Here is a 12,972-nt window from a genome sequence, read left to right on the forward strand (position 1 = left end):
ACAGGACTTAAAGATATTATATTGTGTAAAAGTCCAGACCCTCTGAGGATTATCTGAGTACTTCTAACATTACACAAAGCAAAGGTCTCCATCAGTGTTCATGAAATGCTGGGTTTATCCCTCTTGTGAGGGAGCTGCTGGTGAGTTTCAGTCTTCCTGGTCTTTCTGAAATGATGCCTCCCACAGTGGGTCAACAGAACATCTGACACAGGACTGCTGGCCAGTCAAGATGACTAAAAGGGGTGGCTGTAGCTCAGGTGGTAGAGCAGGTCATCTACTGATCGGAAGGTTGGTGGTTCAATTCCTGGCTTCTCCTAGTCTGCATGTCCTAAATATCCTTGGGCAAGATACTAACCCCAAATTGCTCTCCGATGCATCCACCGGAGTGTGAATGTTAGTTAGAAAGCACTTAGGAAAAATATGCTTGGGTGAATGCACAAGTTGTATAAAGCTCAGAAGAGTAGAAAAAGTATAATTTTCACCATACAATTACTAACCTTGTCATCTCCTGCACTGTCTGTTTTGGGGTCTGGGCTTGTCCTTCCCAGCACTCATGACACTGCTTTGCTGCACTGTGGTATGAGGTGCTAACCTGTTGACAGTGTTGGGAAGGTTAATTTTAAAATGTATTCCACTACAGATTACAGAAGTAACGTATTCTGAATACTTTACAACTACATGAATGTACTATTGCTGTGTGATCTATTACTATTACTGAAGGCTACTTGCCATACCAATACCAACTAGACTCTTTTTGGCTGCAGTGGTTATTATTATATTTACATGCTTCCAGCTCCCGTTTCTGCTCGGTGACAGCTCGTACTTTTCCTTTTTCTCCCTCCCTCCCTCACAGACACATAACAGGTATGACAGTCCATTCTTCCTGCAGCACGGACTACACTGCCCATGAGGCTACATGCATTAGGGCATGGCTATTCAACTAAAAAGTGAGTTGGGCCAAATTTTCAAACGGAGGAATTTATCTGGGCCAGATATTTTTTTGAATACATTTACTCATATTTTGCATTTTAAATACGTAACACCAGTACATGTATTACGTTACTCCCCAACACTGCCTGTTGATGAGATCTTGTGCCGCTCCTAAAACACCGGCCTCCAACTCCTAAAGAGACACGGGTGTCCCTAAATTTAGCAAATATTAGCTTCAGGCTAGCTTGCTAATACCCGCATTTTACCACAACTTCACCAGATGTAGCTAAAAAAGAACTAAATTAATGTCCAGTCCAGTGGGACAGTACGGTACGGAGCCCCGCAGGGGACATGGGAGAAAAAAAAAATTAAGATGGACTTTTGCGAAATCTCGCAAAACAAACTCGGGATCTCGCAAAACAAACTCGGGATCTCGCAAAAGTTTTGCGAGATCTCGCAAAAGTCCGTACCATACACCTCCAAATCAGCACTGAAACCTTAGAAACAACCACAGCGATGGAGGACACACACCCATTTGAGCGATTCATAGATTTTTACTTTGAGCTTGGACTAAACTATAAAGACATTAAAACTGTGCTTTGCAGTAGACATAGTTTTCATATAAGCGAAAGACATCTGAAGAGAGTTCTTAGCACAAGGGGACACACTCGTCACAAAGCGTACTCTGACCTGGCCGTCTTGGTTGAATTTATTGACAACCAACTGCAGTACTCTGGGCAGCTTCATGGATACCGATGGATGTACACTAAATGCAGGGAACATGGACTACGCGTGAGGAAAGAGGATGTGCACTTGGTCTTGAAGGAGCTGGATCCCCGAGGCGTCGCACTGAGGCAAGCAAGACGTTTCAGGCGAAGGAACTATTTTTCAAAAGGGCCGAACTTCATCTGGCACATGGACTCATACGACAAACTGAAGCCATATGGCATCTGTATCAATGGTAGTATTGACGGTTTCTCGAGAAAAATAATCTGGCTTAATGCGTACACAACAAATAGTAATCCGAAAGTGATCGGGGGGTATTACATAGAAGCGGTGCAGCGTTTAAAGGGCTGCCCTAGAGTTGTGAGGGGCGATCTTGGAACTGAAAATGGCCATGTTAGAGGCTTTCAGCGTTTCCTTGTGCCCGTGGCTCCTAACGACACCCTTGAGAGTTACTTGGAGGGAGCAAGTACCGCCAATCAAAGGATTGAATACTGGTGGCGTTTTCTTCGCAGCCAGTGTCTGGAGTTCTGGTTATCCTTATTTGCAGACATCAGAGACAACGGGTACTTTGATGGTGGGTTTCTGGACAAAAACCTCCTTCAGTTTTGTTGCATGGGACTCATCCAGGTGAGTTAATAAAATATGTTTTGTTGCGTGTATGGATGCATGCGTGTGTGAGTGAGAGATAAAGGAAACCGAGGAAGTGATAGAGAGGTAATACACGAAGTATTGTGAGAGATGAGATCTGTGCCAGGTTTAGGGAATGGAGAGACTTGCAGGAAGAAAGAGACAAGACAGGGAGAAGAGGTTGACAGGAGCAGGGAGTAAATGAAAAATTGTGTAAATACTATAATTTAGGCTTAAGCAATTGGCCACCTTAAGGCAGAGCTCAACAACCAAGACTACAGTAACATCTATGTTGAAGATGTTGACATGGCATATGAAAATTTCTCATCTATAATATTAACTATTTACAATTTGGAATTATTTTGATTGGAATATCCAAATAACTTTCAAATACAAAATACAATGATCAGTGACATAAAACAAATTGATTATTATAAGGGAAGTAGATGAGCCAAGCAGGTAGTAATAAGACCAATAGTACTAATGTAAAATATCACAGCATAACAGTAACAGGAGTTAGTGTGTGAAACACTTGTACAGATGACATTAGGTAAAATACATGATTACAAAAATTCACATGATTGTTTAAAAATAATAAATTGCATAAATATAAGAAACCTTCCTCTCAGTGAGTGAGTTGTCTCATCGTGATCTGCGTATATGTATATACATACATGCGATCGCATTTCTTAAATTTCTGTATTCTTTTCAACAGGATGAGCTGGATGACACTGCACAGGTTTGGAATGCACACTCCATCAGGCCATCAACAAACATCAATATCCCCAGTGGTCGACCTAATGTAATGTATACATTACCTGAGCTCTACGGGACAAGAGACTTCCTTTGCCCCACTGAAGAAGAACATGTTGAAATGTGTAAAACTGAGTGGCCGTTTCTCAATTCTCAAGTACGCGAGTACGTACTCGCGTTCTCGGTGAGTACGTACTCGCCGAGAACGCACGGGAGTACATACCCGCCGAGAACGCGAGCACGGACTCGCGATATGTACAATTGGAACACCTGCATACGTGATGATGTCACAGGTCCAGAGTTTTACTGCCGTCCCCTCTTAATTTAACTGTGAGTAACATGTTATGAAGCTTAACTTTAATCACAGCCAAACCGGTTTACTCAGGAACAAATACAACACTGAAATAAACCAAACATTAACATTTAGAAGTGATCTAAGTGACTTATATATCAGTTTTAACCTCAGTAGTGAAACCTTTATTAATAAAAATAGTGTACATGTACATACATGTACATACCTTAATAAAAACAAGCAGGTGAGATGTTAGAACGCTTTTATTTCTATTCTAGTGGACACTCAATACTATAGACAGCTGCTGGCGTTTCTTTAACCTGAGTAGTGAGAAGACCGCGAGCGGGGGTTGAAAACGATGTGCCGGGAGTCCGCTGTTGAGTTTTGGACGAAATGCATTCTGGGATATTTAGCTGTACCAAGTCCACACCGATGCATGCTCGATAAAACGGGCGGAGCGAGAACACATCCGGGACTTTTTCGCGTTCTCGGCTTGATGCGTACTTCGATTTGGAACAGTACTTGGTCTCCGACTGATGACGTATCACGAGTACACGAGAACGCAAGTACGCACAAGTATGCATATTGATAAACGCCCAGTGTGTTTTTCGACTGACCAAACCATGTGACCCCGATGTGTATGAACTATGCAATATCCTCATGACCGAGTCCCATCTGACTCCATCAACAGACCCACATCAGGCTGTGAACTTGTACATGCATTTAAGAGAGAACATCATGGCATTAGTGTAAATTGCATACACTGCAGCAGAGAACGTTTCTCAAAATTGACCTGTGCTATATGTGAGAAAGCTAACTTCTGGATATTAAACAGACTGTAAACTGTAAGCTTTCTTGTACACAGTCATTTATGAGAATATCTTATATAGAAATATTTATTGTTGTGTTCCAGGAGGGTCAGTGAACTAAAGTATAAAGGGGAGTCTCTGCCTGTTAATGATATTCTGAGTGTTCTTTAGCACAAAAACATTGTAATCTTCTGTCAAATGTTATCAAGTTCTATGTCTATGTGTATTACTTCAAATTACTTTACCTGTCTATTTGGCTTGATACATGGATCAAAACATAAGAGAAGTCTTAATTTAATGTGTTAGGAGTTTTAATGTACAGTGTTTACTAAGATAATGGTGGTTTATGTTGAGTATTTTGTAATAATTTTTAAATGGTGAGTTGGTATTTATTTACACCATCTCTATTTGTTAATGACGGGAATGTTTAGTTGTTGATGTTGGCTAGAATACAGTTTAAAATCGAAGAGATATTCTGTTATGCCTTGTTGCTTTATATATATTATAACGCCCACTGTCACATTGGCAGGCTACATGAAATGGTACTAAGGGGCATTATAATCTGAGGGGGGGCACCTTGGCATTTTTCTAAACTCAAGTTTCTCTGTCTAAAAATATAATTATTTCATGTCATTTTTGCTATTTTTTTTAACTATTTATTCTGATTCCAGACGAGCTTTAGTTTTTTAATGTTGGTTAAACAAAACTGAAAAAATAAAGAACTAAATCAAGACCTTTTGAACTCTTAGAATTTCAAATAGATATAAACATTCTTTTTTGGCCACTGAATTTATCTGAAGCTTATTTTATCAGCTGAATAATAAATTCTCTGCACCCACCTATACTGTTGATGAACAGCAATTTCATTCGAATGCTATTTTTGCAAAACTCGCCACTTCTGAAAGGATGATATGTGTTGTTGAACTACCGGATAAATAAACTGAAATCTAATCAATTTCTAATTATTTTTTTTTTGGGGGGGGGACTATGTAGTACAGACAACTAAAAAATTGCAAATGACAAAAGCATATCGACAACATCTGTGTATTGACTGCCTGTGTTCCCAGGCACTTTAATTTCAGAGAAGGGTAGACAGAAGTGCATAATCTGTCTAAAATGTAGCAATACTTCATAATTAACCATATATACTATTTAATCTAATTTGAAATCCTGGCATACAAACTTGTTTATCCAAGAAACTGTTAAATCTGATAATCATTACTTGGTAATTTGTATTTACATAAGACAGTATAAAGAATTGTGGATCATCTGTATGTCACATTATGGGCAAAGTCCTTTCAAAAAAGAACTTGTGATGGCAATATGCTTTTTAACAAAACAACTAGTAAACATTTAGGAAGCTAATCAAGGGGAATAGGACTTATTGTTACAAGATGATGTTTATAGGCTACATCAGCTTTAAGAATTTGTAAACAGGATCTTATCATTAACTTTCAATAACTTTTTTTGCAACCATAGTGACATTATTTGCTAATATTAATGGACCTTTCACCCTAAAATCAAATTTACACATTTTTCTGTTCGCTAGCTGTAGTATTCGTTAATCCAGTTTTAGTGCGAGTTGCCCAATTTAAGAGATATTGACTGTACAAGCCCTTTCTCTTGTTTCACATGGTACTTAATGCTTAGTAGCAATGTCTTTATGTCGACTTTATGTAGCTTCATGTAGTTTTTCAACAAGGAAGAGATCTCTACAGCTAATATCTCACAAAACTAGGCAACTCACGACAAAACATTCTAGATGGATAAACAGCAGGCCAATGTGTGTCACTGCGGGGCATGCAGGTGTGTTGAGAGAACATACCCAAAAGCAGACAATGAAAGAGAGAGAGGACACTGAACTTAAAACAAAAGCGAGCCTTTATTCTGGCTGATGGCAGGAGTAAAAGAAAACAATGACAATATGGACAGCAGATTTTGATGTGATCTGTCCCTCTAACGCTAAACTCAAACCTTGTTTTCAACAGAAGTTAAAGATGCAGTCATTTTCAAAGAATTTTAAACAATAAAGAGTCCTTGTGAAATCTGAGCCAACATACAACTAAGCCATCAGAAAATTAAATGTGTGACTGCTTACTATACGGCTGAATATATCAAATGCTTCAATGACAAATGAGAAAAGACAGAATTTATGAACCCAAGGATAATCATACATATAACAATTACAGCTGTAACCATTAGTACACTCATCAAGTTCAAATGATGTCCATTTCAAAGTAATTGCTGGAAAGGATATTGTCGAACTCGGTGTGAAATTCAGGATAAGAACTGTAAGTGCATGGCACTTCAAGGGTAGCTCCACAGATGTGAGCAACAGGCCTTCTGTTGAGCCCAGTTTCAGCATTAAAGCACACCAAAATTTTGTCAACACATATCACAGAAGATCCTGTGCAGAAGCGCAGGATTTTCTCAGCTTTGGTTTCATCAGCGTTTTTAACATAACGCTGAAGATGGTTAAAGGTTGTCTGTTCTCCGTGAGACAGCATCAATTTTGTTGTTTCAAACACCTGCACTAGTCTTTTGCCTGTGGCCTTCTTTGTCTCATGCAGAGACAACACACTTTCCTTGCCTGACAGTTTCAGCTGCAGACGTGCCGTGGGTGTGGAGAAGCAATCCATTATATAGTCAAAGGAGTTTGCAAAGAAAAGCGTCTGGACTTCTTTAAGTTGCTTGAAGACGTTTCACCTCTCATCCGAGAAGCTTCTTCAGTTCTAAGGTCAAATGGCCGAGAGTCCCAGATTTAAACCAAGTGGGAGTATCCCCCCAAAGAGGGACAAAGGACCCCCTGGTGATCCTCTAATCACATGAGCCAAGGTGTGAAAGTGGGTGTGGGACCTAATCAGCCAGGGTTTCGGGTGTGCTCATTGTGAAACCTGGCCCCACCTTGTCATGTGAATTCCTGAGATCAGATGGCCCAAGATGTGAGTGGGCATTAAGGCGTCTGGGGAGGGAACTCAAAACTGGATTATAGATGGCAGACAGTTGGTGTCGTAAACCACCGCCTCTGTTCAAAGATGGTTGCTCACAGTGGACATAGATGGCCTCTTTCACTCCTCTTTCAAACCATCTGTCCTCTCTGTCCAAAATGTGAACATTGGCATCCTCAAAAGAGTGACCTTTATCCTTAAGATGCAGACGCCTTAATGCCCACTCACATCTTGGGCCATCTGATCTCAGGAATTCACATGACAAGGTGGGGCCAGGTTTCACAATGAGCTCACCCGAAACCCTGGCTGATTAGGTCCCACACCCACTTTCACACCTTGGCTCATGTGATTAGAGGATCACCAGGGGTCCTTTGTCCTCTTTTGGGGATACTCCCACTTGGTTTAAATCTGGGACTCTCGGCCATTTGACCTTAGAACTGAAGAAGCTTCTCGGATGAGAGGTGAAACGTCTTCAAGCAACTTAAAGAAGTCCAGACGCTTTTCTTTGCAAACTCCTTTGACTACGATGACCTGGATGACTGAGAACCTTCACAGACAATCCATTATATACTTTGGCTCTTGGAGAATGGCCTTATGAGCCATTGTTTCAATGGCAGGCTGCATGTTGTTCTTAGGTGGTAGGAAGTGGGAACCCATCCTTGTAAAAAGGTCAAGCAGGTCCTCTTCATCATTTTCATTCATTGTGCCTTGGAGAGCCTTGTCGACAGCAGATCTCTCAACAGGAGGGAGATAGTTGAGAAACGATGCAATCAGAATGTCTACATCAACTGAGTCCATTCCGTGGATGCAGGCTAAAATGAAAGCCTTTGACAGCCTCACTGGAAAGACACCATGGTCTAGTAAGCCTTTCACCCATATCTGCCCAACTGCTTGCCATTCAGCCTCATTAAAGTCTGGCCTCAGCCTTGGAACTCGTTCAGTTTCACCTTCACACTGTTCCAAAAATTGCTCCCAAAATGCAGTGTAAACCTCCCTTGACACCCCAGCATCATCAACAGCATTTTCATTTACAAAGTTCATCTTTAAAGTCTCATTCATAATGCTACTGTCCATAAATACAGCCAAAAGATCATCAACAACTTTTATCCTGCGAACTGATACATGTAGGGGGCTCTGTGGGTCTCCTGAATTTGATGGGGAAAGTTGGCTGCTTGAATCTAAAGGCAAACGTTGTGCGATGAAATTAGTAAAAGACAAAACATGCACAGTCCATAAGAAATGTAAATAAATTGTACAGATTACACAATATCAATGTTCTGAAAAAGTTTGAAATTGATTTGTCTAATTTTAGTGGGCTGTACATTCCCAAACCATGTTTGCACTGATAATTTATATATAACATTAACATTTTGGCCTGATGGATCTCCTCGTATGCCTCAGAAAATTATACAAGTGTTCTTTACATGCTCATACATGTATGAGAAGACTCACTTCTGTGCAAAAAAGGTAGAGAACACAATAGTGACACCAAAACAATGTGTTGCTGCTGTGTTATGTAAATAATTTGATTTCAAGACTAAATTTCCTGTTTAATCTTATCTTAATGTTAAACACTGGAATTGTCTCTCAACTGACAATATCCTTTTAATTCAAATGGACCCACAAACTGCCATATCCTCAGAAAATAGCATGCAATTTTGCCATCTCTACAGTATGTAAAGATAGGTGTTTATGGTTGCCTGAATTGATCCATCTTACCTGTGCAATCTGGGTTGCTTCCTCCAGTATTGACTGCATATGGGGTGTGGGCAAGCCATTAGCTGAAGACAATGGGAGCAGGAAACCATCCATAGGTAATCCATTTGTGTCGGCATTCTGAGAAGGAAGTATTGCATTAACTGACAACAGACACCTTAACCCTTCAAGATTATAAGACTCTTCTTCAATCTTCTACCTTGGCCTATTCTAAATCATGAATGTTCTTAAAAAGTCTGCAAAATATGTCAATAGGTCTTAAGAAAAAGATACACCTCTTTATTTTCAGCCTATATGTCTCACTTACAAGAGTAAAAAGACATATTACAGTGGAATTCCACAGGTTTTTATCAGATCTTGATGTACTTCTTACTACTTAAAATGTTGTATTATTGCTGCAACAAAATCAAGTTTTAAACAAACGAGATGAATTCTGATTAATAGAAATCGAGCAAGTGTTTCACAGTACTGTAGGTTATTTCTTTTAAGATCCAAAAGAATAATATTACAGAAAATAACATACATGCTTAAATTTTGTCCAAGCAGGAATGCATGATCAGCTTTTTTAAAATCAGAACTATGCAAGTCATTGAATTTGAGTATAAATAAATTTCCATATTTTGTAACACTTACATAAACCACATCAACCACAACTGTCCATGGTCTTACCTGTGTGAGATCCTCACTGTTGACATAATTCAGGGTTATCACAACTGTGTCATCACCATGTGCTCTGACAAGATCCTCTTCAGGATTCCATAGAACCGTATCCGCTTCGTCTATGTCTGGAAAACGAAATTCCAAATCTTCTGGAAGTTTGTCCCGGGACTCTAGTTTGAAGGATTTATTAGGAACTATACTGGTCAGATCAATAATTTCAGAGCAGTGGTCAGGGAAATCATGATCATTTGAGTCATTCTGCTGCCGCTGTCCCACGACAGTGTTTTTAATGTCTGTTGGGGTTGAATGCATATGATGTGATTTTCCTGGACTTTGTGTTGTCACTGCCTCACAGAGTGATATCAGTTTTTTTGGATTGGGTTCCTCTGAAATTGTGAATCTGTGAACCAGAAAACAAACACAAGAAACAAACGAACATAATTCAATTATTTTTTCAGCAGCCAAACATTTACTACATGTTAATGAATACAAAGCTGTAATTCTTTCACAGATGTATTAAATGTACCTTACCACACAAGTCAACAAAAAATTCCTGGAATAATTTCATCCTACAGAAGTGAAAGTAGTCGTAGATGTACATAAAGCACTTGAATAAGACAACTCTGTATTGCCGTTGCACAGTCATACCTAGTACAATAGTACAACGAAATTAGAAAATGTTGCACGTTACCACCAAGCACTACTAAACACAACAAAATACAGTAACTTTAAAGTGATCATTATTTTTAATAATAACTTTCTTATTTTAACAAACCTGTTTGCCAGTGTCACTGTCAGATGAATCCCCATGGTCAAGTAGATCTGGGACAAAATCATCTGTCTCACTGTCAGATCCAAGTAATGTCACCGGTGAATCTTCTTCAGTTATGCTGACAGAAAAATCCTCTACAGATGAGGACTGAACTGTTGACGGTGTTTCATCTTTCGTGCAAATGTAAAATCTCAGGATCTTCAATTTGGTTTGTTCATAAAGTTTGCCAACAGTGTCATCTAAAGGAATCAAATTTCTTTTAAAATCACAGACATCAATGTCAAAGTCTTCAACTCTCCCTTTTGGCGAGTTCCCATCTGGAAAAAACAGGTCCTTTCCCATTTCCAAAATCTTAGCTACAGTTGTAGTTTTTTCCACAGTTGCATGTCTTGTTCGTCCACCATTTCTGGTTCTCACTTGACGGTATTCATTACTGCTAAAATGAAGCCATCCGATTTCTATTTTTCTGCAGGTCTTCTCTCCTGCAGTATTTCTCTGTCTTGCCATCCCTTCACCTTGCTTGTGGAACACACCTGATGAACCACACAGCACTCCTTTGGTTTTTGATCTTACTTTCCGTGCCGCAATTTTATCTCTTAGGTTCTGCAGAAAAGTCTCTTTATCTGTGCTGTACTTAGTTTGTTGACAGAAGGACTTGACAGCTACTCTGTCACCATATGTCCTTATGTATTTTGCCATTTGTCCATCAGTCATGATGGACAGCACTGCCTTATCCACCTGCAGACATAAAACATTAGAGAAATGCTATTAATGCCACACTAGCACACATGGAATGCTAACTGTATAAGAAATAGAGTTCTTAATCCAAACAACATCCAAATTCATGGGCTGCAACCTCTTTTTAAAAAAAAATTTATTTATCACATTTTAGACATACAAGCTGTGTCCAAATTCATGGGCTGCATCCTCCTGAGGACGCTTTTGTAGACCAATTACGTCACAGCGATGCGCCGAAGGCAGTCCAAATTCGTAGACTCCTCCGAATGCAGCGGAAAAATGCGTCCTCCTTTTCACCGAATTTGAAGGATGGGTCGGGTGTGTGCTTCGTGGCCCACCATATCCCAGAATTCATATAGCGCCCAGCAAAACCCAGTTTCCGGTAATGGCAGCCGCTAATAAGTTTTAAAATTACTGTTATTAATCTTTCTGGGTCACAAAATAAACTTTTAACATATTTTCAGGCGAGAACGTGGGCGTGTACACTTGAAATATCTGCTTGGTTTATCAAGGTATCGCATATTTGCAAGTGCTGCGACTTTTTTGTTGACGTCTGTTACCCACCAGCTCAATAGCTTGCCGAGAGCTCGAGGGTCACTGAAGCCGCCGAGAACGGCACAACTCCCGGCACATCATTTTCAGATCACCGCGGACTTTTGCTACTCAGGTTAAACGTAATATATAAAAGATTTAGACAACCTAAAAATGTTATTGTTTGGCATTTTTCAGCGTTTTATTTGTTCGTGAGTAAACGGTTTGGCTGAGATTAAAGTTATTAGATTAAATTAGATCAAATAAAACTTTATTAATCCCCCGGGTGGGTTCCTCCTTGGTTTTTACACCGCTGAATAAACGTCAAACAGAAAACTGATTAAACAGAAGCGTGAGATGGTCGAGAATTTACTCCAGTGTCCTGTTATATTTTAGATAGCAAGGAGCAGACGGCCGAGTTTCTTAAACTCCACCGAGACAGCGGTGACGCTAATCAAAAGGCTAGACCGTCCAACTTCCGCCTACTCGACCTTCTGAGGACCCGCCCACGTAGACCACGAAGCCCGGGTCCTCAGGAGGATGCAGCCAATGAATTTGGACACGATTTGAAATTTCAAAACATATGTGGACTTAACGAGTTATGTTTAATGAACCTGAACATATTTACAAGAGTTAACATTAAAGGCATGGATATACAACCTCGGTTTTTCAACAAGTTACTCGCCTTTTGAACCACGGTGTTTAATGCTTTGTTGTTTATACGTACTTTGTCTTGTTGCATGTGCATGATGTCGTCGTGTGGGACCTCTCTTGACCGCAAAAAATGTTCTAAATCCTCCTCCATGTCCGCACCCTTCAACTGAACTGCTATCAAAAAGGAGCGGGATCTTTTGCGAGATCCCGAGTTAGTTTTGCGAGATCTCGCAAAAGTTTTGCGAGATCCCGAGTTTGTTTTGCGAGATCCCGAGACGGACTTTTGCGAGATGTCGCGAAACTTTTGCGAGGTCTCGCAAAAGTCCGTCGTAATTTTTTTTTCTCCCATGTCCCCTGCGGGGCTCCGTACTGCATTTTTTCATTTCCTGAATGAAGTTTTATACTACGGAGCCCCGCAGGGGACATGGGAGAAAAAAAAATTACGATGAACTTTTGCGAGATCTCGCAAAACTTTTGCGATCTCGCAAAACTCTTGCAAGATCTCGCAAAACTTTTGCGATCTCGCAAAACTCTTGCAAGATCTCGCAAAAGTTGAATTCCAACAATGGCGGCAGCTACTTAGTTGTAATATTACTCTTTCTGGGTCCCAAAATAAACTTTTAAGATATTTTGAGGCGTGAATGTAGCTGTGTAAACGTCAAATATCTGCTCGGTTTACAAGACATCACATATTTGCAAAAAGTGCTCCGGCGTTTTGGAGATCTGACACCCACCATCTCGAAGCTAACGGGAGGTCGAGACCTACTACAGCCGGGAGGAACACCGCTCTCCCGGCACATCATGCCTCGACCTCCC

General features: G+C 40.2%; 1 protein-coding gene across 1 annotated transcript; it reads left to right on the forward strand.

Annotated features, from left to right (window-relative positions):
- The first annotated feature begins 1,689 nt into the window (after positions 1 to 1,689).
- Positions 1,690 to 4,253, forward strand: LOC120440463. Its single transcript, XM_039613036.1, has 3 exons — positions 1,690 to 2,283; positions 2,999 to 3,193; positions 4,242 to 4,253. The coding sequence occupies exons 1-3, from the start codon at positions 1,690 to 1,692 to the stop codon at positions 4,251 to 4,253; spliced, it is 801 nt and encodes a 266-aa protein (XP_039468970.1).
- The last annotated feature ends 8,719 nt before the right edge of the window (positions 4,254 to 12,972 follow it).

The sequence above is a fragment of the Oreochromis aureus genome, linkage group 6, assembly GCF_013358895.1.
Source record: "Oreochromis aureus strain Israel breed Guangdong linkage group 6, ZZ_aureus, whole genome shotgun sequence".
In the NCBI taxonomy this organism is placed as follows: Eukaryota; Metazoa; Chordata; class Actinopteri; order Cichliformes; family Cichlidae; genus Oreochromis; species Oreochromis aureus.